Genomic DNA, 25,872 nt, shown 5'->3' with positions numbered 1-25,872 from the left:
AGCCGGAGTCCCTGAGGCAGTTCATGGCTGAACACAGTCACGTTCTGGCAACTCCTGCGACGCCGCTGGAACCAACCGTATTGGCTTCTGCCTTTCCATTGGACCATTTCAGCGACGTGGAGAGGGGGGATTTGCTGCATGGGTAACAGCCTATCCTCCATACCTTCTTTACCCAGGCTTCGCGCACTGGAGAGGACACTCCAACTTCGCCATACGGCGTCAGCACAACACGGGAAGCAGCAGTTTACCGGTTATAAGTCTTTGCTTGATTGGCGTAGAGCATGACGCCAGGGGCTGCTTCCGACGGTGGGAGAGATCATTGCATCTCATTGGGCAGCTACCGCCCGCCTTAAGCTGGGCAGTCCCCAGCCAGTAAGGTGTTGCCTCGCCACGGTCCGTTAACCTCATGGGGTGCGTTGGGTTTAGGGTGAAAACCGACAAGCGGATCGACAACTCTGCACCATGCAACAGAAAACAGAAAACTACTGCCCTACTTTTCAGCCACACTAGACGCTGTGCCAGAACCACCTTTCAGAGCGCGATACCATAGTCTTTCGAGACTGAAGGTTGCCAATACAATACAAATACTGTACTGTGTTTATATAAGTGTGAAAAGGATTTTAAAAAAATATAATATGTAGTAGATATTAGAGAGGAGCAGATATAATAATATATAATAGGATATAATCTGCTTGCATATACCACAAAATTCCCCTTTTCCCTCATTGCAGACGGAGAAGGGACTGCAGGGACATGTGGTGGCTGGGGAGGCAGCGCCTCCCCACTGGAGTCCTTCAAAAAGTACCTCCACCCTGTGAGGCGCTCAAGCACACGCAACCCACATGGAAAGCTGCCCTGTGAGGTGATCAGAGCGCGTGGGTTGATTGTGCTTGAACGCCTCGCAGGGTGGAGGTGCTTTTTGAAGGACTCCAGTGGGGAGGCTCTGCCTCACCTGCCTCCGCAGCCACGGCAAGCCCCTGTTAGGGAGCCGCTTCACACAAGCTGCAGCTCCTTTCCTCAACCCAAACTAAGCCCGTCAGCAGAGAGGTGCTGAGGCAGCTGCCCGCCCTGCCGCGCTGGGGGGAGGGAGGCGTGTGCGCGCGCGCAGCGCCTGTCACACTCAAGCCCGGCGAAGCCGAGACGCTTCCTTCCCGCCCAGCGGGAGGGACGCAGCACGCATGCGCGAACTGCGCTCTGCCTCCGCTGTTTCGCGATCTCGCTCCTTTTTTCCCCTCTCGGCCGCCGTAGCCCCTGCTAGTGGAGCCCGTGCGGGCCTCTCGCCCCTCTCCCTCCCTGCTCTGAGAGGAAGAGAAAGGCAGGGACGGGACAGGAGTCGGGTTACAAGATGGCGGCTGCGCCGCGGTGGTAGTCGCTGCTGGTGCTGCTGTGGCGGGTCGCAAGGCGGCGGCGGCGGCGGCCCGGGCGCCATGAGAGGCGGCGAGCTGAAGGCCTCCTGAGCGTCCCCTCCGTGCCTCCCTCCTCCGCGGGCCGGGCCGGGCCCCACCATGTCGGACACCCGGCGGCGGGTGAAGGTCTACACGCTCAACGAGGAGCGGCAATGGGACGACAGGGGCACCGGCCACGTCTCCTCCACCTACGTGGAGCGCCTCAAGGGGATGTCGCTGCTCGTCCGGGCAGAGTCGGACGGTGAGGCGGCGGGCTGCGGGCCTCGGCTGGGCTTGGCTTGGCAGGGACAATGGAGGGGGCGGCCGCCGGCCAGAGGGGCTCCTCTCCGCCCCCACCTCCCTCCACGGTCGGTCCTCAGTGTGGGGCTGAGGAGCCAGGCCGCCAGGGGGCGCCTGCTGACTCCTGCCCAGGGGCTCAGCCTTCCCACCAGGGGCATGTGGTGGGTAGGGAGGCAGGGTGAGGCAGTGCCTCCCCAGCGGAGTTCTTCGAGGAGTACTACCGCCGTGTGAGGCACCCATGCTCTGCGCATGGGTTGTCGGTGCTTGGGTGCCTCACACGGCAGTGGTACTCCTCGAAGGACTCTGCTGGAGAGGCACTGCCTCACCCTGCCTCCCCACCCACCACATGTCCTGCTTCCCACCCCAGGAGAAGGTCTCCAGATAAATTTCCACTCTTCCCTACTCATGGACTCTCCTCTTCTCCCCCCCCCCCCCAATTGATATATTTCCTTTCTCCAATTCCTGTTTCTCATGTTCTCCTGAAATGGGTCCACCGTCATTCAGCCCATTCTCCCTTTTTGCCTCCCCCATAGGTGAATCTACACCCCTTCCTTCCACCCCTACCCCTACAAAAGTTGCTAGCACACCTATCCCCACACAGATTTATGTTGGTTGTTTTGTGGCTTTAAAAATGAAGAAGTTTAATTGGGGGGTAGGTGGGGAAAAAAGTTTTTGAAAAGCTTTCCTGCTTAGTTACCTGCAAGTAGTTGCAACTCAAGGATCAGGTGAGTGGCTAGTGACCTGCCATAACTTCACTGAAATAGGCTAGTTCCTTTGAACTCTGGCCCTTTGAAGTCCTCTTACATATGTTGCTAGCCCACCTTGTCTAGACTTTGATTTGTCTTCAGAATTCCCCTGGTCGTGTACTTCTAGAAAACTTTGCTCTATAAAATGTATCCCAAAGAGACATTCTTAACCATATATTCAGTTTAATTATCTTTTTCACACTTGCTAATTTCCTGACATTTGATCTTTATTTCCTGTACAAAACTAAACATTTTCTTGTGAGGAACAAGAACCTACTGGGGGAAAGAAGATCCTTTCCCATCCCCCTCATTTTCAGGCTGCCAAATCCCTTATTTTGGGTGATGACTAACAAAAATCTCAGATCTTTATCAGTTACATCTTCACATCTTTGATCTAAATCTGTAGCTTGTTAGTTTTAAGTAGCTCTGAATTCAGTATATTGTTTCAAAGTAATTGTCTTGAGTATATAAGTAACCAAAACACTGTTTCAGAGTTGTCCTAGTGATTGAATCTTTGAAACTTTCAGTAGTTTAAGAGAAAAAGGGGGGGGGGACTTTGTACAGTGTCTTACATGTTGATGTGTTTTCTTAAAAATGATTGTAGCAGAAAAAGATTTTTTTTTAACTAGATAAAACGCTTATTATGTCAGGTTATTTTTTTTCTTCAGAGCAAGAAAGTTGTTTTTAGAAGAAGAAAACGCATTGGCATCATTGCTAACGAACAGGTGTTAATGTGCTAAATAAACCTTGTGAGGGCTGGAAAAGATTACTCCAGAGTGGTTGCCACGATACATGACTGCTTGGACACGCACACAATGCAGAGTTTAGGGTTATAGGGTTTAGTGTTCTGAATGTACCACAGCACAAATATATTCTAGCTACCCCAGGTTGATAAGAATATAATGTTCTTACATAGGTAAATTAGTTTATATGGTATTAGAAATGGTAAGTTGTTGTCTGTTTTACTTATGTGTCGCTCAGATGTCAGATTCTGGAATGAAATTGCAAAAGAATTCCCCAAACAAACTTCCAAAAAAATTTTGTTCTGATTTTGTTTCTTCTACCATGACAATTGTTTGTATGACGTTTTTAGAATGTTGGATAGTGATCTGAAATAGATATCTGTGCATGTTGTTATGAAGATGATTTGAGACAATATTGCTCTTTGCTAAGGTTCCTAATTGCAATTCATGTTGTCCTTTTCAGGTTCGCTGCTGTTGGAATCGAAGATAAATCCCAACACTGCATATCAAAAGCAGCAGGCATGTACCAAATTTTTTAAATGCTTCTTTACTGTGTTACTGTTGTTTAGAAGACCTTACTGTGTTCTACAAAAATGGCAAAATGTATTAATTACACCCAGTTTTTATTTTTCATTATGTGATGAATTGTTAGTTTGTTTGTTTTTTAGCACTGTTGGTTCCATAGATTTTGATGCAAAGTATGTTTCTATTTAGTTCAGAAAAGAAAGGTATGTACAAAAAACACAGGCCTGTGAAACTGAGGGTCAGAAAAACTTTTTTTCAAAATTTATGGTGATTTTATATGAATTGGGGTGCTGATTCCAAATATAGCATCAGTTTTCCCCTAGTACGTCTTGTTTCAGAGTCATGGAATGCGAATAGTATGGTTAGTGAATGGTTCAGGCAGCTTCCTCATGAGGAAGCCATGACGTAGGCTTCCTCATGAGGAAGCTGCATGAAACATTCATGAACGAGGCCATGCTAGGCCAAAACTGATGCCATTTTTGGAATCAGTACCCCAATTATATCCAAGAATAGGTCTAACTTTTAAGATAGCAAAATGTGTGTTGGCCTGTTTAATCTTCTCTTTATTTTTTTTTATTTGACATTCATTGTATTGCGTGTTCTTTTATGTTGTAAGCTGCCTTGGATGCTCCGATGTATAGTAGAAAGGCAGAGTAAAAATTCATTAATAATAATACTTCATCGTTCAGCAAATGTAACTCTGCTGGATGTGGTCTGACATCAGCTTCCTGTTTAATGGGAGTAACTGACCTGTGATGTGTACAGTTTGCAAACCACTAGTCTAGGATGAGTTAGCTAGTCTGGGTAACAGTGTATTCTGTGAGCTTGTAAACAGAAGTTCTGAAGGAATTTAAAAAATCCACTTTCTGTTCAAATCCTTAAAAATTGTGTATCGACGTTTCTCAATTGGTGGGACTCATATCACCAGTGGTACTTGGGGTGATGTCTGGTACTACATGCCAGACCCCCACCGCTTGGCAACAAGAACAGCAATGCAATATGACAATCAGCAGTAAGAGGCTAAGCTTAACAAGCAGAGCTTCAGCATGCACTTTTTGCAGGCTTAAAAAAGTCCTCCCCTCCGCCTTGATCCTTTTACCTGTGTTTGTTGCATTGCATCTGGCCTCCCAATTCAGAAGTATCTGACAATGACATAATAAAAATAAAATAATAATAATAAAACTTTATTTTTATCCCGCGCTTCTCCCTAACGGGACCCAGGGTGGCTAACAACATATTAAAATACAGATTTTAAAAACATTAATACATAGCAGATAAAAACATTTAAAAACACATTACAGAGGCCATAAAAACAGTAGTCAGATTAAAAGACAGAATAAAAGAGCAAGTCACCGAGGAATCAAGCCTGTAAAAAACTAAAAGATGTATAAAAATGTTAAGAAGGCCAGAAATCAGAAGGCTTGTTTAAACAACAGTGTTTTCAGGCCTTGCCGAAAACTCTCAAGAGAGGGAGCCATTCTCAAATCAAGGGGAAGGGAGTTCCGTAATGTTGGTGCCACTACCAAGAAGGCCCTATTTCTTGCAGCCGCCCCCCTGACCTCCTTGGGTGGCGGCACTTGCAAAAAGGCCTTCTCTGATGACCTGACATGGCGAGCCAGATTGTACGGGAGTAGGCGGTCTCTAAGATATCCTGGCCCAGAGCAGTATAGGGCTTTAAAGGTCAAAACCAGCACCTTGAATTGGGCCCGGAAACGAATGGGCAGCCAATGTAGCCCCTGGAGAAGTGGACTGACAGAGTCAAACCGCCTGGCTCCAGTGACCACACGGGCCGCCGCATTCTGTACTAATTGTAGTTTCCGAACCGTCTTCAGGGGCAGCCCCACATAGAGCGCATTACAGTAATCTAACCTTGATGTCACCGTGGCATGGATCACCGTGGCCAGGTCTGCACGATCCAAGTACGGTCGCAGCTGGCGCACCAGCCGAAGCTGAGCAAAGGCCCCCCTAGCCACAGCCGCCACCTGGGAATCCAGTAGCAGCTACAAGTCCAGGAGGACCCCCAAGCTGCGAACCTGCTCCTTCAGAGGGAGTGCAACCCCATTCAGAGCAAGCCAATAATCCAGCACCTGCATCGAGGATTTCCAAACCAGGAGAGTCTCTGTCTTATCCAGATTTAATTTCAGCTTGTTAGCCCCCATCCAGATCCTTACTGCTTCCAGACAGCGCTCCAGGCCCTCAACCGCCACCCTGGAGTCTCGAGGAAAGGAGAGATAGAGCTGGGTGTCATCAGCATATTGATGACATAATCATCAGTTACTTCTGGTGGTATTTCCTACAGGTGGACCATGCAAACTGGTTCAGCGGGGGCAAATGTTGAGAAATGCTGTTCTGTATCTAATAATTTAACATTGGTGTTCTGTGTTATGTTTTGTAATGTGTCTGTTTTCACTTAATGCAGGCCTGCATTACATGACTCTCCAAGCTGGATGAAGCTCATCAGCAGTATTCTCTCTAAGGTGTGTGGCCGCACAGCTCAGAACTTGGCTTTCCCAGAGGTCTGGTGATGCTGTATGATGTAATCGCTGAGCGTCCGGGGATACCACCATGTTGCATGGCTGTGGAAAGGGTCTGTGCAATGGCACACACTCCTTTAGAGAGAACACTGCAAGGATGTTTGGCAGCCCTCCAGGGGCTTGATAATGTTTTCGTTTTTTGCTTCCTACCTGAGACTGCAAAAAGAAAAAATGGGAGGTTGCCAAGCACCTGGTAGCCTCAATACATGCCTGATGGGCTGTATCTGGCTTGGTAAGCCACATGTTATGCAGGCTTGACTTAATATTTCTCTTACATTGCCGTTTTTTCAGTTAACTTTTCATCGCGTTATTTTTAATGTATTCTTGGGTCCTGGTGGTAAGGATAATAGAAGCTGTAGGAATAATGGCTGTTTATTTTATAAATGCTGCCTTAAAGTTGTGTTTGCGTGAACTAGTACTATGCAGATTGTCCACTTTAACTTATCTCTCTTCTGTTAGCATGGTGAGTGGATGCAAAGTAAGAAATGGTTTTAGTTTTCTTCTCTTTAAAGAAAGAAAATATTATTAAGAATGTTTATGTAACATTAAAAAAAAAGTCATTCACAGAGTGATTAATGTAGCTAAATAAATACTTCCCTGCGTCCAAAGGGTGCAAGTGCGGCTTTTAGTCACTTTCTTATTAGAGGTTGTTCCTAAGCAATTGAGTTACAGATTTAACTGGGTGAACTCTGTAGTGTTGGAATGACTGTTAGTGCCCTTTGTGTACCTTCAAATACCTTTTTCCTTAATTGATCATTTACGTTTAGTAAAAGTATGTTATGTTGGGGAAATGATCTCCTGTGTTTAGAGTTTGCATAGTTTATTTCAAACCATTGCTGACCATGCCTTATGTCTTCATGGAAGCTACTGCCATAGAGTTGATTCTTAGAGTAGAAATAATAGTTGCTCTGGTGGATAGAGTTACCTTTAGAATAGTAGGTAAGGGCCTTATTCCGCCAGTAACTTTCTCAAGAACAAATAATTTTTAAAAATACGTTGTGCTATTTTAAGTTGATGTTCTCTGAAAATGTACCTCCTTCACTTTTACCATGTTCTTACAAAGTGGAGTCAAATGCATACCTATTTATGAGTTCAGTTTGTGTTAAGGAAGAAATTTTCTGAAAATTATCACTAAGAACAGTCATGGGTTTCTGGTTTCATAGTTAGATCTCTAGGGGTCCGGTCCTATTGGGCGCAGCTCCGGTGGTATGCTCACACCACCGGCACTGTCGTAAAAGCGCCGTAAGGCACTTTTCCCCGTTGCTCGACATTCAGCGCTGGTGAGGGCCTCTGAGCTGGAATGGCGTGTCGCTGGAGTGGCCAGCGGGTAAGTTTCTCCGCCAGTCGGAGGAGAGGCTTTTCAGGATATGGGGAAGACATGGGAGGGCAGAACTGAGTGGAGGGAGGCGGACCGAGGGGAGGAATGGGCCTGGGAGGGGGGCAGGGATGGCAGCAGACTCTGCAGTGGAATCCTATGCCCCCTCCTGTCCCCGGAAGCCTGATGCAGACCTCCTCATTCCTGTACCCGCTAAATCTTAGCACAGATCCAAGGAGCCCCATTGCCGACTGGGGGGGTTGACACGGGATAAGGGAACGTTTGTTCCCTTACCCCCAGGAGACTCTGGTTGCTGCCCCTACTCCACAGAATACAGCTGCAGCCATTTTGGCGCCGCTGTTCCATGTGATGTTGGGGCATCTTAGGATTGGGCTGCAAGAGGTTAGCATGCTTCAGTGTCATGGGGCAATTCCTCTGACTTTATTAGAACTCTGCTGCCACAGGACTCTGTATAGCATAGAGCAGAATGAAGGATCAGAGCTGAAATAAATACATCTTATCTATAAATAGGTTTAGCAAGGCTTAAACAGAAACTCAGAAATACACAGGTTGCATTCATTTGTTATCATACCTTTTCAGAATTAATCAACTGTTTGAACTCTGGTGTTGACATTTCAGTATAGTGAACAAGAATTATTAGCTCTGGGTGGTAAACTTGCAGATCATTTTTATTGTAGTAAAATGATCCAGATTAAATGTCATTAGAATTTGTACATAGGAGGCTGTTTTATGTCATGCAATTGCAATTTTAGTGTGATGTGTATAACACAGTTCCTATTTGCTACTGCATCTTTTAAACTAGTAGAAGCATTCCTAATGAAGAAGGAAAAATGCAACTCCACTGAACAATCTATATTTGTTTTTACCCCAAACCAAACCCCAGTTTTCTGTGAAATCCTTACATATAACCAACAATTGACCCAAGGAGATAAAAGTAGATGGATTCTCAGGGGCAGGAAGCAGATTTAGCTCCCATCTCAGTGGTTTTTGATAATGTTTTGGCACTGAAAGAAGCATCTTGAGAATGTTGATTTAATGTATTGTTGTTTTATGCAGCTTTTTGGAACATGGTTGCAGTTTCTTAAGCCCAACTAATCCGAGATGGATCACCACTGATGGATGTACATCAGTAATGGTGTAGTTTTTGGTAAAAATACACTTGTGTAAAATGGTTGCTGACTCAAATACTGTAGAAATTATTTAAATGTTGACCTTCTTAAAATTTGGATATAAAAGTATATTGCCTGAAATAATAAAAGCATTAGATTTTTGAATGTAAGTGGCAAGCATGTGTTCTTTCATGAAATTTGGGGGGAAAATAGTATGTTCAAGGACATGCAAAAAATGCTTGCTTTTCCACAGATCTTTCTAAGGTGGTATCCATTGCTAATCTTATTTATCCTTCTCTTCTTTATTTATACTCCTCTTCTTTCTGTTCTCATTAATATAGCTTAAAGTTGCATTTTGATCATGCTGTTTAATAATAACCTTTGATGAATGTTAGCCACGATTTGTCAACACAGCAATGTATTCAAAGGCTGTTTTTTTCCAACTCACTTTATAAATGCACTTCTAGAAGAGAATTATTGGAACTCTTACTTCGTTTGATGTGTCAGATTTAATTTTAACACATTGTCACAATTGCAAATGTGGGTTTAAGTCATTATGTTGTACTCTTAGAGGAGTAGGAAAAATCTGCCATTGTACCTCTTCTGCTCTACCTTCTTTGAACAACACACTGAGAAAATTAAATGAAACTGTGAATCATGTAGGACTAACCTATGTATCTGCTAGCATGTGTCAACCATACTTTAGGGTAAATATTGCTTTAGAGAGAGAGAAAGAGGTTAAGACAGTCCACTATCTTTCACATCAGAAAGGAAAGCATTAAAGCTGTATGCGTTGCAAAATGCTTTGAATGTCAAGTACTAGTTAAGTTGTATTCCGTCAAATATCCAATAATACAGCTTCCTTTCGCACTGATTTGTTAGTACTCATTGCACTGTTGTGATTGAAAGCCATTCTAGCCAATGGGAACAGTGAGTTCTGGGCCAGTCAATGTTTGTTTACTTCCTACATTAATGTATATCCTATAGCACTGTTTCATCCAGTGCTTGACTTTTGGGGATCATATGCCCTGGGCTACTGTAAATAATGCTGTATTGCATATGCATTTCAACACCTATTGCTTGCTAATGAATATGGTTAAATGAATATCTCTGTGTGCTTGATTACTTGATTCTGTGAGAGAAAACAGGATAGAGAGGTATGGTGATACATGTTTTTCAACAGTGTGGAATTTGAGGATAATGTGTGGTGTCTTAGGATGAATGCTACACATCATGGCTCAAATCACATGTTGCATAGAGCAGGGATTGAATCTTGATTTTGTGTGGTGTTCCCTAGTCTCAGGTATGTACATTTTCTACAACATGGAGAAGGTAGTGTTAGATTGTTGATTGTGGTTTAAAACAAGCCAAGAACTGTCATGAGTCCTGAACTGGGTAATCCTGGTTTCTAACTACATCGCAAATAAACCAGGAACTGGATGGAAATGTCAAGGTTGAGCCATTTCCTCTTTTCTTAGTGGCTGGTTCTTAAAACATTTTCATTGCCAGTTGATCGCATTCAATTTGTTGAATAGCTACATTGAACATAAATAGCATAAAATGCATTCTTGTGAACTGCATCTTGAGCATGTCAAATTACAAACTTACATTGTGTAACCTACTGAAAAATCATTTAAGGTTATGTATATTGTTGACATTATGTTAAATATAGTAAAGACATTAAATTAAGAGGACTAATGTTGCTGATTAAAAGCTTGATTAGGGAGTCATGAATGAAAGGTCTTGTGGAAAATTTGCTTCTCTTAGAAGTTAACTTTATTTTTTCCTAGTATCTTCTTAGATCAAGTCAGAGCAAAGTTGCTTTTTTGAATATATGATCATATATCACTGTTGGACATGTGTACCAGGAATCAAATAATAAGTATAGTCTTTCGTTCTGAAACAGGATACTTTGATTGTTTGGTCAGAAGCAGAAAATTATGATTTAGCCTTGAGTTTTCAAGAAAAAGCTGGCTGTGATGAGATCTGGGAAAAAATTTGCCAGGTAAGATCAGTATTTGGTTTTGAACATTTAAGATCTTTTTGTATAAACCCCACTTCAGAATTTGAAATAAAATATGTTCTCTTTTAGCCAACACAGATGCCATTTGGTAGTCCATTTAGAGCAGTGCTTGAGGGTTACTTGATTTGGCAGCAAATTCACTTTTGCCATCAGAAGTACAAGCTCCAGAGAGATGAAGCTAATCTTAGCTGCCTAACATACTTACCTGTGAAATACATGCAATTGAAAAACACCCATTTTCTGTGCATTGCACATAGAATGTGTGCACACCTGTATAAAAGTATAACGTGTGAAGCTACTTTCAGTGAAGCTACTTTCAGCTACTTCCCTAGCAGCTAAGGAATTTTGTCATGTTTTGTCTAGTGTTGTCTAATTCCCTAGCAGTTTGGTTCTCAAACTGGTAGTTCACATCCCACCAGTTCATGTAAAGTTTCCCCCATCCCTTTAAGGGACAGCAGTAAGAGGAGGCAGCGACATGATCCCCAGGATTGCATCGCCACGGGAGTGTGTGTGCGCGCCTTTACTTACTGCGGGCTTCTGCAAGCAGCAGGAGGTGCAGGGAGTCCCACACAGCCCTCTACAGGGCTCTCTGAGGCTTGGAATGTTGAGAAACAGCATGCGCAAACCATCTCCTGCAAACCAGAAATGTTTTGTGCATGCTGTTTCTCAACATTCCAAACCTTGGGGAGCCCTGTAGAGAGCTGCACGGGGGCCCTCACACTCCTGCTGCTTGCAGAAGCCCGCAGTAAGTAAAAGCACCCCCTTAGTGACACAATCCTGAAGATTGCTTTGCTGCCATCACCCCTTCCCTGCAAAGACTTACTTAGGGAGTAACACTCTCTAAAGTTTGAGAACCACTTTTCTAGCTAGATTGAGCTTTAAACCAAATGCACAGGTTGCTTTGCTTCCTGCAGAATACTCCAGTATTTGGAATGAGACCTCCCTCTCTCCCTATTATTCTTTGTCGCAGTCTGTTGCAGGGACTATTCTTTGTAGCAGTCACTGCTGATGCTAGTTGTTATTAAAGAGAATTATAACTGACCTTTCCGCTATTTAAGTCTTCAGAATGACTTGAACATGTTTGAATGCAGTTTTCAGTTTTGGCATGCACAGGCTCCTGTATGTAGACCTTCCTCCCTAGACCAAACCACCAGACTCCCTTACTTTATATGATGTTTGTACTGAAGGTTCAAGCCACTGGAACTAGTATCCTCTGTTGTTACCCTCCACTGATGCCTTAGCAATGGTACTATGGCAAAGGACAAGCCCTTTCCAGAAGTGCCTACTACCATCTTCACCCTCCCTGTTGGTGGAAACAGCGGAGGTATCAGTATCTGGGTGAGAAGATCAGACTGCTTCTTGCACTGGTAACTGAATAAGTGGCAGTTAAACTGTTGGAGCATGAATAGTATCATTGACCCTTTCCAGTGAGTTATCTTCAGGGCTCACATGCAGAGCTCTGATGGGCCACCAGCAAGCTTGCATGTCTTCCACAGGATCGGTATCTGCAATTATACCAGAATCTGAGATTTATAGAGACCATAAGCCCCATTTTGTTTGAGCTCAATTTGCAGAATGCCAGACACCTGTTAACATCATGTGAGTGTTATATATATGATGATCAAATGATTGATTTGATTTTTTTTTCTGTACAACCCACGGTTACCGGCATTTCAGAATGAGTCAGCAATTGTTCATGCTTCCATTTTTAGGTTCAAGGTAAAGATCCTTCAGTGGAAGTCACACAGGACCTCATTGATGAATCTGAGGAAGAACGCTTTGAGGAAATGCCTGAAACAAGTCATTTGATTGATCTTCCTACTTGTGAACTCAACAAACTCGAAGAGATTGCCGACCTAGTTACCTCAGTTCTGTCATCGCCCATCCGTAGAGAAAAATTAGCCTTGGCTTTGGAAAACGAAGGCTACATTAAAAAATTACTGCAGCTTTTCCAGCTTTGTGAGAACCTAGAAAATACTGAAGGCTTACATCATTTGTATGAAATTATTCGAGGAATTTTATTCCTCAATAAAGCAACTCTTTTTGAGGTGATGTTTTCAGACGAGTGCATTATGGATGTTGTGGGATGCCTTGAGTATGATCCTGCATTAGCACAGCCAAAAAGGCACAGGGAATTTTTGACCAAAACAGCAAAATTTAAAGAAGTCATACCCATAACAGACTCTGAACTTAGGCAAAAGATTCATCAGACTTACAGGGTACAGTACATTCAGGACATCATTTTGCCAACGCCATCTGTTTTTGAAGAAAATTTTCTTTCTACTCTCACTTCTTTCATTTTTTTTAACAAAGTTGAGATTGTCAGTATGCTACAGGTAAGTGAAGCTAGAAATATGAAAAAAGCTTGCATTCTGAGATTTTCAGGCATGCTTGCAAGGCTAACAGTTGTACATCTTTAGTTCAACATTGCTGTGTTGTTCATGCTTTAAACCTTTTCCTTGATATTCTAATGCCTGCATGCAACACAGGCTTTTTAGTCTTTGCTGTACTGTCTCAATCAGATATTTCACAGGCTTCTTGAAAGTGAAGCATATTCTTCTTAAACCCAGACATGTTGCATCCAACTCGTTCTTTATTGTGTGAAAGGTGAGTGATTTCCAGCAGTGAGTTTACTCTTAGCAGACAGCCATTTTGTCTACTTATAAGCAGCTATGTTTTGTGCTATACTAAAAACAATATAAATTTGCTATTAGAAATGTTTGTTAGCTTTTCAGCACTCGCGAACAGTAATATGTGAATTCTAATGTGTTTGAACAGTTATCAAGACTGTATAAGGACTGTTTAATTTTCTTCTTGTGTGACTGTTCTAGTTCTCTACAAAATAATGTAAAACATAAGGTCAAATTTCAAAGTTAACCTGAAAGCAGTAAAATAATTTTGTAAGTAAACAGTTGTGCACTGTCCATATATTAGTGCCTGGAGAAGGTGACTTCTGTGGGCTAATGAAGAGAAGGGCCTGTTTCTCCTGTTGTCCCTGTTTGGCCCAACCTGTACCCTTCTTCACACCTTTCCTCCTGACAAAGATGGAAGGGATCCCAGAGGTATGATGGTGAAATGAAATCACCACTAACATCCTGAGAGCAAGGTAGAACTTTTCCTCTTCCAATACCTGGTCAGCACCTAGAAAATAGAATCTTTAAAAATGCGTGGAGGTCTAATAAACCAGCTTTTTGTACTCTCCTTCTCCCCATTGATAATATCACTGTCCACCCCATTGAACTAAACCTTGGCTTTATCTTTGACTGTTCTCTCTCTTCCACCCTCTCATTCCCCATATTCAGTCTGTTGCCAGACCATTTCACTTTTCCCTCTTTAACATTTTAAAAATATGCCCCTTTCTTCCCTCTGTGAAAATACTAGCTCATGTTCTGGTAATGTCTTATTTTTGTTTGTTTTTCACATTTTTATATCACCCTTCCTCCAAGGAGTTCAGGGTGGTGTACATGATTCCTTCCCACTTTTTGTCCTCAGAACAATTCTGTGAGATAGGTTAGGCTAAGAGATAGTGACTGGTCCAAGGTGACCTAGGAAGCTTCATGACTGAGCAGGGATTTGAACCTGGATCTTCCAGGTTACCAGAACCACTATAACATCCTGGCTCTCACCTTGCCTACTGCAGCCTTCATGGTCATGGGCACACCATCAGTTCAGGACATAGATCTCTTGTCTTCCTATGTATACCTGCATTGCATTTTATATGATGGGTCTGTAGCACTGTGATGACTGATTAAATTTTTGAGTGGTTGTAAATCCCTTCATCTAATTTCTAGATATGAGAGAGCTCAATTATTGCATTGGGAGAGCCCAGTTATATTGGGGCCAGATAAATTGCTTCCAGGGATCGCATCCAGGCCTTGGGCCTTATGTTTGACACTGCTAGTTTAGACCTTTTGAACATATGATACTCACATACTCACAGCTTTTGATATCTGGGGTTTTTGAGTCCTCATAAGAGATAAGATGTCATCCTGCACTTGCTCCTATTGAACCATTCCTACATTCCTGTTTTAGGGCACAATCCTGTTCTTGGTTGTATAAAAAACAGAGTGCTTGAATCTTGCTATCACTGTTTACTGCCCTCAGAAGGGCAAACCCTCAAGAGGATGTCCCCACTCCTTTTGACTGGCAAGTTCTGCTGGGATACATGCACACAAAGGTAGTCTGCTGAAGAATGACAGCAAGGGAGGGGAACTAGCATGGCTTTGTTATAAAGAAACCCTCAAATTTCAGAGTGGTCACAAATCCCACATAGGTGGAAACTCACAAACGTGTTTTTGCAAAAAATAAAAATAAAAAAATAAGTGCACGTTTGGTCTGAGCCCAAGACCAGTTGCTCCCCCCTACATCCTCGCTAGGACCACGGAGATTGTCCAAGCTTCTTCAATAATATTGTATGTAAGACCCAAGCTACAAGAGTGTATAGAGAAACCTTTGGTGACTCTTTTAAAATAAGAGTATTTTTCACTTTCCCTTGCATTTCCTGAAAGCGTTGTAAGACCCTTCTATTAGGATTTTTAATGATGGATGTTGGACTCCTATTGGATGGGATTCTAACTAGATTTTGATCTTGCTAGAATTTTAAATGGTATTGCATTGTTCTTGATATGTTAAAACTTTAAATACATTGTTACGCAGATTATTTGGCATTGAGTGAAGTAAATACCTAACTGCATAACTACTAACTAAAAACAACAACAAAAAACAAAAACCCAGACCTCTTCTTGACCTTTTCTCTGTTCCCCTACCTGTCATGCCCTCCCCTTCCAAGTGCATAATACAAGGAGGAGATATTTTCAGTATTTGCCAACAACTTTATTTTGGATATAATTTCCTCCTTTATTTTGGTCCTTGTTGCTACAGCTGTGAGAATGTGAAATAGGCTTAGAGTTTCCAGCTGCCAATAGTACAGGAGTAGCTAAATTTGCTTTACATAAGAGCCACATATGATAAACTTAAGAAGTCTGAGAGCCACAAGAGAGATGTTTGAGAGTCATAATATTTAAGAAGCATTTAAGTTATTAATATATTTACTTACCATGAATATTAAACTTATGCTGTAGTGCCTCGGCATCCACAGGGGTTCTGTAACTGGAACCCCTTCAGATGCTGAAATCCATGAGTCATGGCACGCCAGACCTCCGAATGCTGCCGAGGTGTGTTTCATTTGTGCCCGTAGGGCATCTGAGGCCTAGGAGGCCTTCTTGGGCCTCAGAACACCTTCTGAGGTCTTCAGAAGGTCTTAGAAAAACACTTCCTGTTTTTTCAAAAACAAAACCCAGAAGCGCTTTTCTAAGGCCTTCTGGAGGCCTTAGAACACCCTCCGGACATGAAGTGTACATGTTGGACTTCAACATGGGTCAGGGGACCTGCATTGTCAAATCAGTGGATGACAAAATCATCCACTGTATTTTAATCCAGGGGACCTTCAGTTTATACACAGTAAGTAATTATAAAACTTGAAAAATTTCTTGTGATGCAAAATGGAACTCAGCCAGCTTATTTTTGCAAGCCACACATTATATGTCAAAGAGCTGCATGTAGCTTGCAAGCCCTCAGTTTGTCAACTTCTGCTATAGTAGATGAAGTATATTGTAATTGAGCTGGATGAATCCTCCTTTAGACTGGGAATGTTGTAAGTAGTAATAATTGGAAGAAAACTATGTATGCACAACTAAGAGTTTGCATGGTTTTACTTGATAGCTGAGGTCCAAAGAGCTACTTTAGAGTTGAGCCCAAGGTCTTATGTGCACCTATGAGGTTGTTTCAGCTTATTTGTTTGAATGGTCACTATTCTCCCTCCCCTATTGTGTCCTGTTGCAAACTGCTTCTGCAGGTTGCTTCAATTTCAAAAACAGCTTCCCTTGTGCCATTGGTGCTGGTTGAGAAACAAGTGCAGATGTCATGCAACTTGTGTGTTTCCTTGCATCATGACCAATGCTGTCTCCTATTTTGGAGATTATTCTCATAACCTCAAAATCTTTTCTCTAATTCAGGGGTCCCCAAACCCCAGCGCAAGGGCCAGGTGCGGCCCACAATAAGCTTCTTTCTGGCCGCGGCAAGCCTCTAGATCCCTGCAAGCTTCTGGCCTGCTCAAGTGAATGGGACCAGAGCTGTGCTCTAGTTGCATCTAGAGGGTGTTCTGAGGACCAGGGAGGCCGTGAGCCTCCCCTCAGAATGCCTTCTAAAGGTCTTTAAAACCACCATAGCAAAAGTGTAATATTATTGTAGGACTGATCACAGTAATAAGGCGCACTCCTGCAAAGGATACCTCAGGTGACCATTCCTTTGCAGGAGTGTACCTTGTTGCTGTGATCAGTCCTACAATAATAATATTACACTTTTGCTATGGTGGTTTGTAAACGTCTTAAGTGGAAACAGGAATTCCAAATTTCAGAGAAATCACCTCTCAGTTTTGAAAATAGAAAATGGAGTTCCTTTTTTTGCAGTGCTTATTATAAAAACATTTCTGTCCTGCCTTTATCCTTCTGTACAAAACTAAACAAGCCCTTTGTGCCCAGTGAGCTGCACAAACGATAAAAGTATGATGTTATTTCTGTGGCAGCTAGTAAACTAGAGATATTAATTGTGTAAAAATTATTCTATAGGAAGATGAAAAGTTCTTGTCTGAAGTTTTTGCACAACTGACTGATGAAGCTACCGATGATGACAAAAGGCGTGAACTGGTAAGTCTGGTTTGGGTGACATTCACTTGGGACCTGCATGTATGTTGCTGCCCTCTGATTTCACTACTTCCATAATTCTTGCTACTTTTAAAGAAGATTTTGCTAGAGAGAAGTTTCAAGGGGTACTTGCAGCAGGGTGGGTTGTCTAATTTTTAAAAATAGTGAATGCTTAAGTGTGCATGCTGTTAAATTTGTTGCAGTATTGATGAAATACAGATTTTGTCTTTTGCAGCAGTTGATATAAACCAGAGGTCTCCAAACATTTCGGCCCGAAGGCTGCACTGTATATCTGACATGGTGCTGAGGGCTGGAAAATGAATAAATGCTTTGGAGATGGAAGAGAAGGGAATGGATTTTGAAAAGAAAAATTTGGGAAGAATGAATTTTTGAAAGGAGTAATATGGTGGAAAATAAATATTTTGAAAGGGAAATTATTTGGAGGGATTGGGGAGAGAATTAATATGTTGGAGCAATAAAGAACTGGGGAACAATTGAGTAATAAGTAATGTTGAGAGAAATCTGAGAAATAAATTAATTTGTAAAAAGAAAACAAGCTTTCAGTATGTGTTGGATAGATGGGACTCATTGGCCAACACATACACACAAAGCTCTCACCTTTCTGGGCGATCTTCTGGGAAACCTCTTCAGCGGAAGCTTCTCTCCACACAAGGGTCTGCAGTCCCTGCCCATCAGTAGGTTGCTGAAGGCCAGAACAGTCAAGCTTCCCCGCCTTGTGCTGCAGGCTGGATCAGATCCTCTTGCAGGCCTGATGTAGCCCCTGGCCAGGGTTTGGAGACCCATGACGTAAACCAATAATAAGTCTCTTAAATGACCCCATTGAGCTGTTAGATTTTTAAATTGAAATTTTAAAATGTAAATTAAAAATGTCAATGGTTCATTGGGGAAATGTTTTGAAACACATGTATCGTATATGTGTGCTTATCAAAGAGCCAAAATTAACCCCACCTCCCTGTCAAATGTACACTTTGTGGAAAACCTGGATTTCCTGCCATGTAATATGTCGAAAGGTCCATTGTTGTGACTATCTGCATATGTGTCTCCTCCATGGAATCTGGTACATTTAGGCAACCTTCAACTCCAGCTGTTGCATTCTTTTTGTATGTGTTTTATGGCTGAAGTCTGGAAATATGAGAGAACAGGAACCAAAGTGAGCCAGAAGTAGATTGCGACAGGAAGCTTCCTATCCCCCCTTTTTTTGCTACTCTTCAGTGCCCTCCTGTCCAGCTTCTTTGGCCTCTCCATCTCCCGGGTTTACCAAAAAGTGCAGTTCCTTGTGAAACCTGAAACTTGGCAAGTGAATAGCAAACATGATATTCTGTATCATAAAAAGCAGCAAAGTAGTAACTAGCAGTCAGTTCAATGTTCACTCATCATTGTCTTCCTGGCTTTCGACTCCTGGAGCACACTTTCTCTTTCCAAACACTGTTTCTTTTGAAAAGTAGAAAGTAAGAATTGAGGTATCCCTTTCATGTTTTCTTGAATAGGGAAGCACTGAAGTAGCTTTTGTCTTTGAAGATACTATATCTCAGAATGTTGGAACAATTAGATTCTACCATATTCCATGAAATATTGCTACTGGAAGGATAAATTTATTTTTTAACTGTTTATTCTACTCCTCCAAAGACCACAGGGAAGCATTTATTGAGGCAAGAAAAATGGTTACTTTTCAGTCCAGACCTGTGAAGGAAAAGACCGAGATCTCCAAAGTAACAATTGTTTTCTTAATACTTCATAACAGTCAGAGAAATGCTTTTACTTACTGTGCTTGTCACTGTATGTTATATAATAATAGTCACTGACTGCATTTCTTCCATCCCATAAACCTGTGATCCAATTTTTTTTTTCTAGATAGTTTAGTAGTCAGTCAAAGTTCTGGGTATCAGTTAACCCACTCTTATCTCTATATTAAGAATGAAAGAAAGGTCTTTCTGGGTCAGGTCAAGGATCCATCTAGTTTAGCTTCCTGTATCTCACAGTGGCCCACCAGATGCCTCAGGGAGACTCGAGACAAGATACACGTATCTTCTTGCCACTCCCTTGCATCTGACATTCATAGATAGGCTACCTTTAAAACCCAGAGGTTGCACATAGTCATCCTGGTTTGTTAACCTATAATGGACTTTTCCTCTATAAATCCGTCCAGTCCCCTTTCCAAGGCATCTAGGCCTTCAGGTGCCATCACCGCATCCTGTGACAAGGAGTTCCACAGGTTAATTACTTAATTTTATTCAGATACATTGAGGTCAGTGTTCTCTCTTTTAAATTTTTTGGTTGCCTGCCTGGAGCACTACTGTGGCTGTGCAGATGCAGCTGTTGACTATTGGAGCGCTCCGCAATGACATTGTCATCACCGAGCTCTGTAGCCATGAAGTTGTGAGCTGTATGGCCATGCAATGAGAAGCTGTATGGCCATGCAGTCTTACAGAGAAGACTGGTTGGGGTGGAAAATTAGGGGAATATGATAGCCTTCCATTTTGCTAATTTACTGCTTTTATTTTTTTTACTACTTGAAAAAAAGATGTGCACTTTGTACTCAATAAAGTCGAGTTCATCTGTGTTTATAGCTGAATTAGTATTTATTGGTTTATGCTATTTCTTACTGTGTTTCTTTCATGTCCTACAGGTTAACTTCTTCAAGGAGTTCTGTGCATTTTCTCAGACATTACAACCTCAGAACAGAGACACTTTTTTCAAAACTTTGGCAAAGTTAGGAATTCTTCCTGCTCTTGAAATAGTAATGGTAGGTTGAACTTCAGGTTCGATTTAAGCTGTTGGTAGTAGTTTGTTCTGAATTAGTATTTGTATGAGCTGTTAGAACTTTTAAGTCTTTTATGGATCATTGACAGCATGGAGTGCCCATCTGTAAATGCTGGATAAGGTGAACAGTTCTCTCCTTAGAAGCTACAGGATAGGGCAGGAGTTCTCATACTCCTTACCTTGGCAACCCACTGCATCATCCACAGTAGATGTGGGGCCTGACAAGGTCTGGAAGCTGCAAGGCAAAATAGCATGCAAACCGCTTCACCGGCCACATTACACTACATTTCTCAAACAGTGTGTCATGACCCATCAATAGGTCATGACCAAGTTTTTGGACCAACAAGCTGTTAAGCTATCTGGAGCATGATGCAGAGCAATGCAGCCAATGAAGTGGGTCATGTACCAATGCACCCCAGAAGCTTCCTGGTCATGGCAGGCCCATGACCCACCCAAAATGAAGTCGCGACTCACAGTTTAAGAAACTGGGATAGGGACTATCACTACTTACGATACTAATGCACACAGAGCTTTGGAAAGAGATTAGCATGTAGAGAGCTGCATATTTCCTGACTCATTTACTTGCATAGTTCTGGTGGCATAGCGATCTGAGAAAGGACAACTTCACCTGGGCTTTAACAAATTTAATTATATGTATAAAACTGGGAGGGGCACCATTCGTTGCCAAAGTTAGCAGAAGAAATGAAAATATGGTCTTTGTGAATTTTTGTTGAAATATGCAGATTTCTATCCTGCCTCTCACTCCAAAAGAAAATGCTGATGTACCAAAGGTGGCTAATATATTAAGATTGAAGAATACAACCAAGATCTACATGTTCTTAATATCAACATGTAGATCTTCGTTGTATTTTTAATCTTGGTACATTAGCTACCTTTGGTACATCAGCATTTTCTTTTGGAGTGAGAGGCAGGATAGAAATTCTGAAATAAACATCACAGCAAGTTGTGGTATTTGTGTGTGTATGTATGGATGAACGGATGCATATGGGATGTGCTGTCTTGTCATCAACCAGTCTTGTCTGGGACCTGGAATGCTCTTCTCGTCATCTAGTAGGAGATGGTTATCTAGGTCCTTTTCAGGCCCTCTGGATGATGAGAGAGGGAAAGGGGAGATAAAAGGAGACTTGGAGATGGCAGAGAAATTAAATGAGTTCTTTGCATCTGTCTTCACAGCAGAAGACATCAGGCAGATACCATTGCCCCAACTGCCCCTCCTGAACAAGGAATTAAGTCAAATTAAGGATAAAAGAGATGTTTCAGACCTAATTGACAAATTAAAGATCAATAAGTCACTGCACCCAGTTGGCATCCACCCAAGAGTTATTTTTTTATTTATTTAAAAACTCAACTGCATACATTGCTGCATCTGAAATAATTCATTTTCACTAAACTCATTTTATTTTCATTTCAGGGCATGGATGATTTGCAAGTTAGATCTGCTGCTACAGATATATTTTCTTATCTGGTAGAATTCAGCCCATCCATGGTCCGGGAATTCGTAATGCAGGAAGCCCAGCAGAGTGACGACGTAAGAAAGATGTAGCTTGCTTTTGTAATGTAAATATATATCTATAAAGGCAATTGCTGTTCCTAGAAACAAGGCCCCTTATCCTTTTACTATTATTAGTTCTCTTCAATCGTTCACCTCTCTCCCCAACTCTCAAAGTACATGGAGAGTCATGGGGTAAGCAAAATCAGTAAGTACATGGAGAGTCATGGGGTAAGCAAAATCAGCATTTGGATCCTCATTGAAAATTGAGGCTGACACAAGAGGTTCCTACAGTAATTGTCAGACAGTACACAGTGAAATTAAAGAGAGGAATGACCAGATTGCACTGCTACATTAAAATTAAGTTATGGTTGACAGCGCATGTTGAGAGTGTGCAATATGTACTTTCTTGAGGGACCTTCTTGAGAGGGAAGACCCATTACCATCTTCTTGTTGATGAGTCTTTGTGTGTGTGTGTGTTTGAGGGATACCAGCTATTGTAATGGTATTGAGTGAGTTATGAGTTTATGTGGTCTTTGTTGTGAATGATTTTATTTGGGAGCCAATTCATTTGGGGGGAAAAAGCCTAAATAAATACAGCGAGATTCCCGTTTGTCCTTTGGCAGATTTGCAAGTGTATATCAAAGTTTTAAAGTTGACCAGTAACACTTTAGTTGTTTTAAAGTTGATCAGTGAAGATGCAAATGTAAAAGTTCAGTGTAGACAGTTAAATTTCATGGAAGCTCAAAAAAGGTATGACAGGAATTGTGGAATTCAGAACTATCAGTCAAGATCATATTTTTACATACCTGGTTCTGTAATTGTATTCCCAAATACTGTTTGGCGTTCCTTTATGTGCACTATGTGAAAGCATGCCTGCATATCTGGCAAGGTCTTGGTCTCCTGGTTTTCGCAAGATAACCATTTGTTCTTATTTTGCCCCATGCTTTCCACAGGTTCTTTGTGATATGCACAGCTTTACGTAGGGCAGGGAAAGAGTTGCAAAATATGGACAGATGCTCTGACCTGGAGCTTGTATGTTTGGCAATTCATCCCTGCATGTGTACTTGCAGTTTATTCTCTAAATTGTTCTGGTTCTCTAAATTGTAAAACAAAACATCAAATAGCAGTTGGTAATAACCATTTACTTATTGATTTAACTGCAAATGTTGTAACAGAAACAGGAGTCTAAAGAGAAGTGTTTAGTACTCTTGCATTTACTTATTATGAATGATAGAAGAGAAAATATGCAAATCTTGATCCTATTTTCAAGGTATGGGAGAGCCCAATTATCACATGGGCCACCCTTTCAGCAGTGCCGCTCCTGCTGAGATGCCCTCTGCAAAGTTACGCCTTAGCAGAAGCTGTGCTACTGAAACGGTGGCCAGCGTGATAATCGGACTCTCCCAGAGCCTTTCCACCACTCTTGGTCTGCCTCTTCCTCCATATGGTTCCTTGCTTCCTGAGACCTCCTTCCAACTCTCCCTCACAGGGCTTCAGCAAAATGCTGCTTCTGGAAGGAGGTCTCAGAAGGCAAATGCTTTGGATAGTGCAAATTGAGTGCTTTAAGTAGAAACCTTTGGTGTTTTCATGCATGTGTGTTTAAGTTGCAGTTACACAGTTTTTGCTGGTTTAAAGCCACATAAACAGTAACGGTATGTCTAATTCTGCTGTAATTGATGTGTCCACTGTTCATGTGGTTTTAAAAGTGCAAAAACTGTGTAACTGCAAGTTAAACATCCATGCACGAAAACATATAACGTTAAAGCACCGCACTCAATTTGCACAATCCAAAGCACTCATCTTCTGAGACCTCCTTCCATCTCTCCCTCCCAGTGCTTCAGCAAAAGCAGTGTTGCTGAAAGGGCAGCATTGGGAGAGCCCAATTATCATGTGGATACTCTTTTCATCAATGACAGCAGAAGCAGTGTTGCTGAAAGAGTGGCCCGCATGATAATTGGGCTTTCTCAACACTGTCTTTTCAACAGTGCTGCTTCTACCCAGTGTGTCAGCTCACAACTCAAAGCAGCTAATGATTCCGTTATAAAGAGCTACCTTGGGCCTTATGTTTGATACCCCTGGGCTAACCTCTCTCAGCCAAGGTAGATAGCAATAAACAAACCCATAGGTGCAAAAATCTCTGAGAAGTATTTATTTCATACATTTATATTCTGCTTTTCTTTAAAACTCAAAGCAGCTTTACAAATCATAAACTTTACAAAACATTTGCAGCAAAACGGTGTCATAAAATTGTAAGATCATAATGAACCCCTGCTAATTGGGTAAGAGGCACTTTTTTCAAGTGGGTGCTCCTTTTTCTAGCAGGGGGAGAGTAACTGGCCCATCTCACTCCAGTAGTGTCTGTTCTAGTGGCTGTCTGCTGGTATTCTTTTGCGTCTTTTTAGATTGTGAGCCCTTTTGGGACAGGGAGCCATTTAGTTATTTGATTTTTCTCTGTAAACCGCTTTGTGAACTTTTAGTTGAAAAGCGGTATATAAATACTGTTATTAATAATAATAATAATAATGAGAGAAATTCAACTGTCTCCTTTTTATCAAGAGGAAATCAACATTCTCATCAAGAAAAGTGGCTGAACTTACAGTCTGATTCAGTAATACCCTAAAGAGTGGCAAAAATCAAACAAAGTGATTTTCTTGGGATAGGAAAAAATCTACTTGTGCTAAATTTTTGGAAGTAGGTAGTCTAACTTGTCTTGCTTTGTTACAGGATATCCTCCTCATAAACGTAGTCACTGAGCAAATGATCTGTGACACTGACCCCGAGCTTGGGGGCGCTGTTCAGTTAATGGGGCTCTTGCGTACGCTAATCGATCCTGAGAACATGTTGGCCACAGCTAATGTAAGAAAATGGAAAGGGGTAAAGAAACTTTACTGTCTAAGAAACATGTTGAACAAAATATCTTTTGGCACACTTGATATCTTTGATGCTCTTTTTGAAAATGCACGGTGCCTTTGTATTTCTGGCAAATGCACGTTCAAGCATGTTGTTTCTTCTGTGGCAGGAATAAAATGCTGCCACCCATTTGTAAACCTGGAATGGCTGTTTTATGTCACCAGAATGATTTCCCACAGCATGGTACCTCTATATTTTATTAGATCATGTTCTTGATTTTGTGTGGTGTTGTGTTTTTTCAAATGCATAGAGCTTAATTTTGTGTTGAGTCCAAACATTATCTTCTAAGCATAAATCTTGGCAAAGCTTAACCCACAGAATTTATTATGCTTAGATTGATTGGGCACCATTCTGGCTATGGGCATGCATGTGTGTCGCTACCCATTTGTATTTGGCCAGACCGTTTCTTTTTCCGCTGCTGCTGATAGAAATGTCAAGTAACAGTGGATTGAAAGGCTTTCAAGTAACAGTGTTTGTGTAGGAAAGTTGGGAGTTTGGGAATGTTGGAAGTGGGCTGGGGGGGTCACCCCATTGCCTGCAAAATAATGATGGTATGTAACTTAGGCTGCAGCCCTGTGTACACTTTCCTGGAAGTAATTCCCATTGAACATAGTGTGTCTTACTTCAGAGTAGACACGCATAGTTTTGTGCTGTTAGACTGAGAGACCGTAAATGCAATTTTTTTCCTCAGTGTGGTGCGGTAGATACAGATTTGGTAAGACCTAGGTCATTCTCTCAGTCAAAGCTGTTCAGCGAGACACTTTCAGCTTAGTATCTTTCATAGGGAGATGCTGTAACTTCCCCAAGTCAGGGTGACTGGGAAGGAAAGAATGTAAATAAAACCAGTACTACATGTACAACAAAACTTGTATGTTTAAATTAGAAGCAGTGGCAATGTTTTTACTTTGCTACATACCTACATATATATTATTAAACACCTTTTTATCCTGTCTTCAAATGCAGAATTCTCAAGGTAGCTTACTGACTGTAAAACAATGTATACATATGTACTTGAAAGATGTACTTGTCCCATAAAGTTTGGTGGGCGTTACCCCCAGGTGAATGTGTGTAGAATTGCAGCCCAAAACACATTAATTCAGCCACATCTTTAAGAGCAGTTTAAAATAATTAGGCCATTACAAACCAGAACCATTGAAGATAAAGTGGTTCTGCAAAGGTAAAACTGTTGTAGCTGACTCCTGAAAATCTGGCCACTGCTTGCCTACCTGAGAAGGTGGGCACACTTGAATTTTTACAGAATGGGAT

General features: G+C 41.9%; 1 protein-coding gene across 2 annotated transcripts in view; it reads left to right on the top strand.

The window, feature by feature from the left end:
* Window positions 1-1,301: 1,301 nt before the first annotated feature.
* PPP4R3B (protein phosphatase 4 regulatory subunit 3B) overlaps window positions 1,302-25,872 on the top strand; it is a 40,490-nt gene continuing 15,919 nt past the window's right edge. The window contains exons 1-8 of one of the 2 annotated variants that reach the window (XM_066626152.1): window positions 1,302-1,647; window positions 3,638-3,693; window positions 10,585-10,683; window positions 12,414-13,037; window positions 17,328-17,405; window positions 20,050-20,166; window positions 21,616-21,732; window positions 24,421-24,552. In XM_066626152.1, the coding sequence (XP_066482249.1) occupies window positions 1,506-1,647; window positions 3,638-3,693; window positions 10,585-10,683; window positions 12,414-13,037; window positions 17,328-17,405; window positions 20,050-20,166; window positions 21,616-21,732; window positions 24,421-24,552 (1,365 nt within the window). In that variant the 5' untranslated portion in view covers window positions 1,302-1,505. Of the gene's footprint in view, window positions 1,648-3,637; window positions 3,694-10,584; window positions 10,684-12,413; window positions 13,038-17,327; window positions 17,406-20,049; window positions 20,167-21,615; window positions 21,733-24,420; window positions 24,571-25,872 lie in introns of both variants that reach the window. The other variant, XM_066626144.1, reaches the window with a different exon arrangement.

Source organism: Tiliqua scincoides, chromosome 1 (genome assembly GCF_035046505.1).
Source record: "Tiliqua scincoides isolate rTilSci1 chromosome 1, rTilSci1.hap2, whole genome shotgun sequence".
Classification (NCBI taxonomy): domain Eukaryota; kingdom Metazoa; phylum Chordata; class Lepidosauria; order Squamata; family Scincidae; genus Tiliqua; species Tiliqua scincoides.
This window is presented reverse-complemented; position numbering and strand designations above follow the sequence as displayed.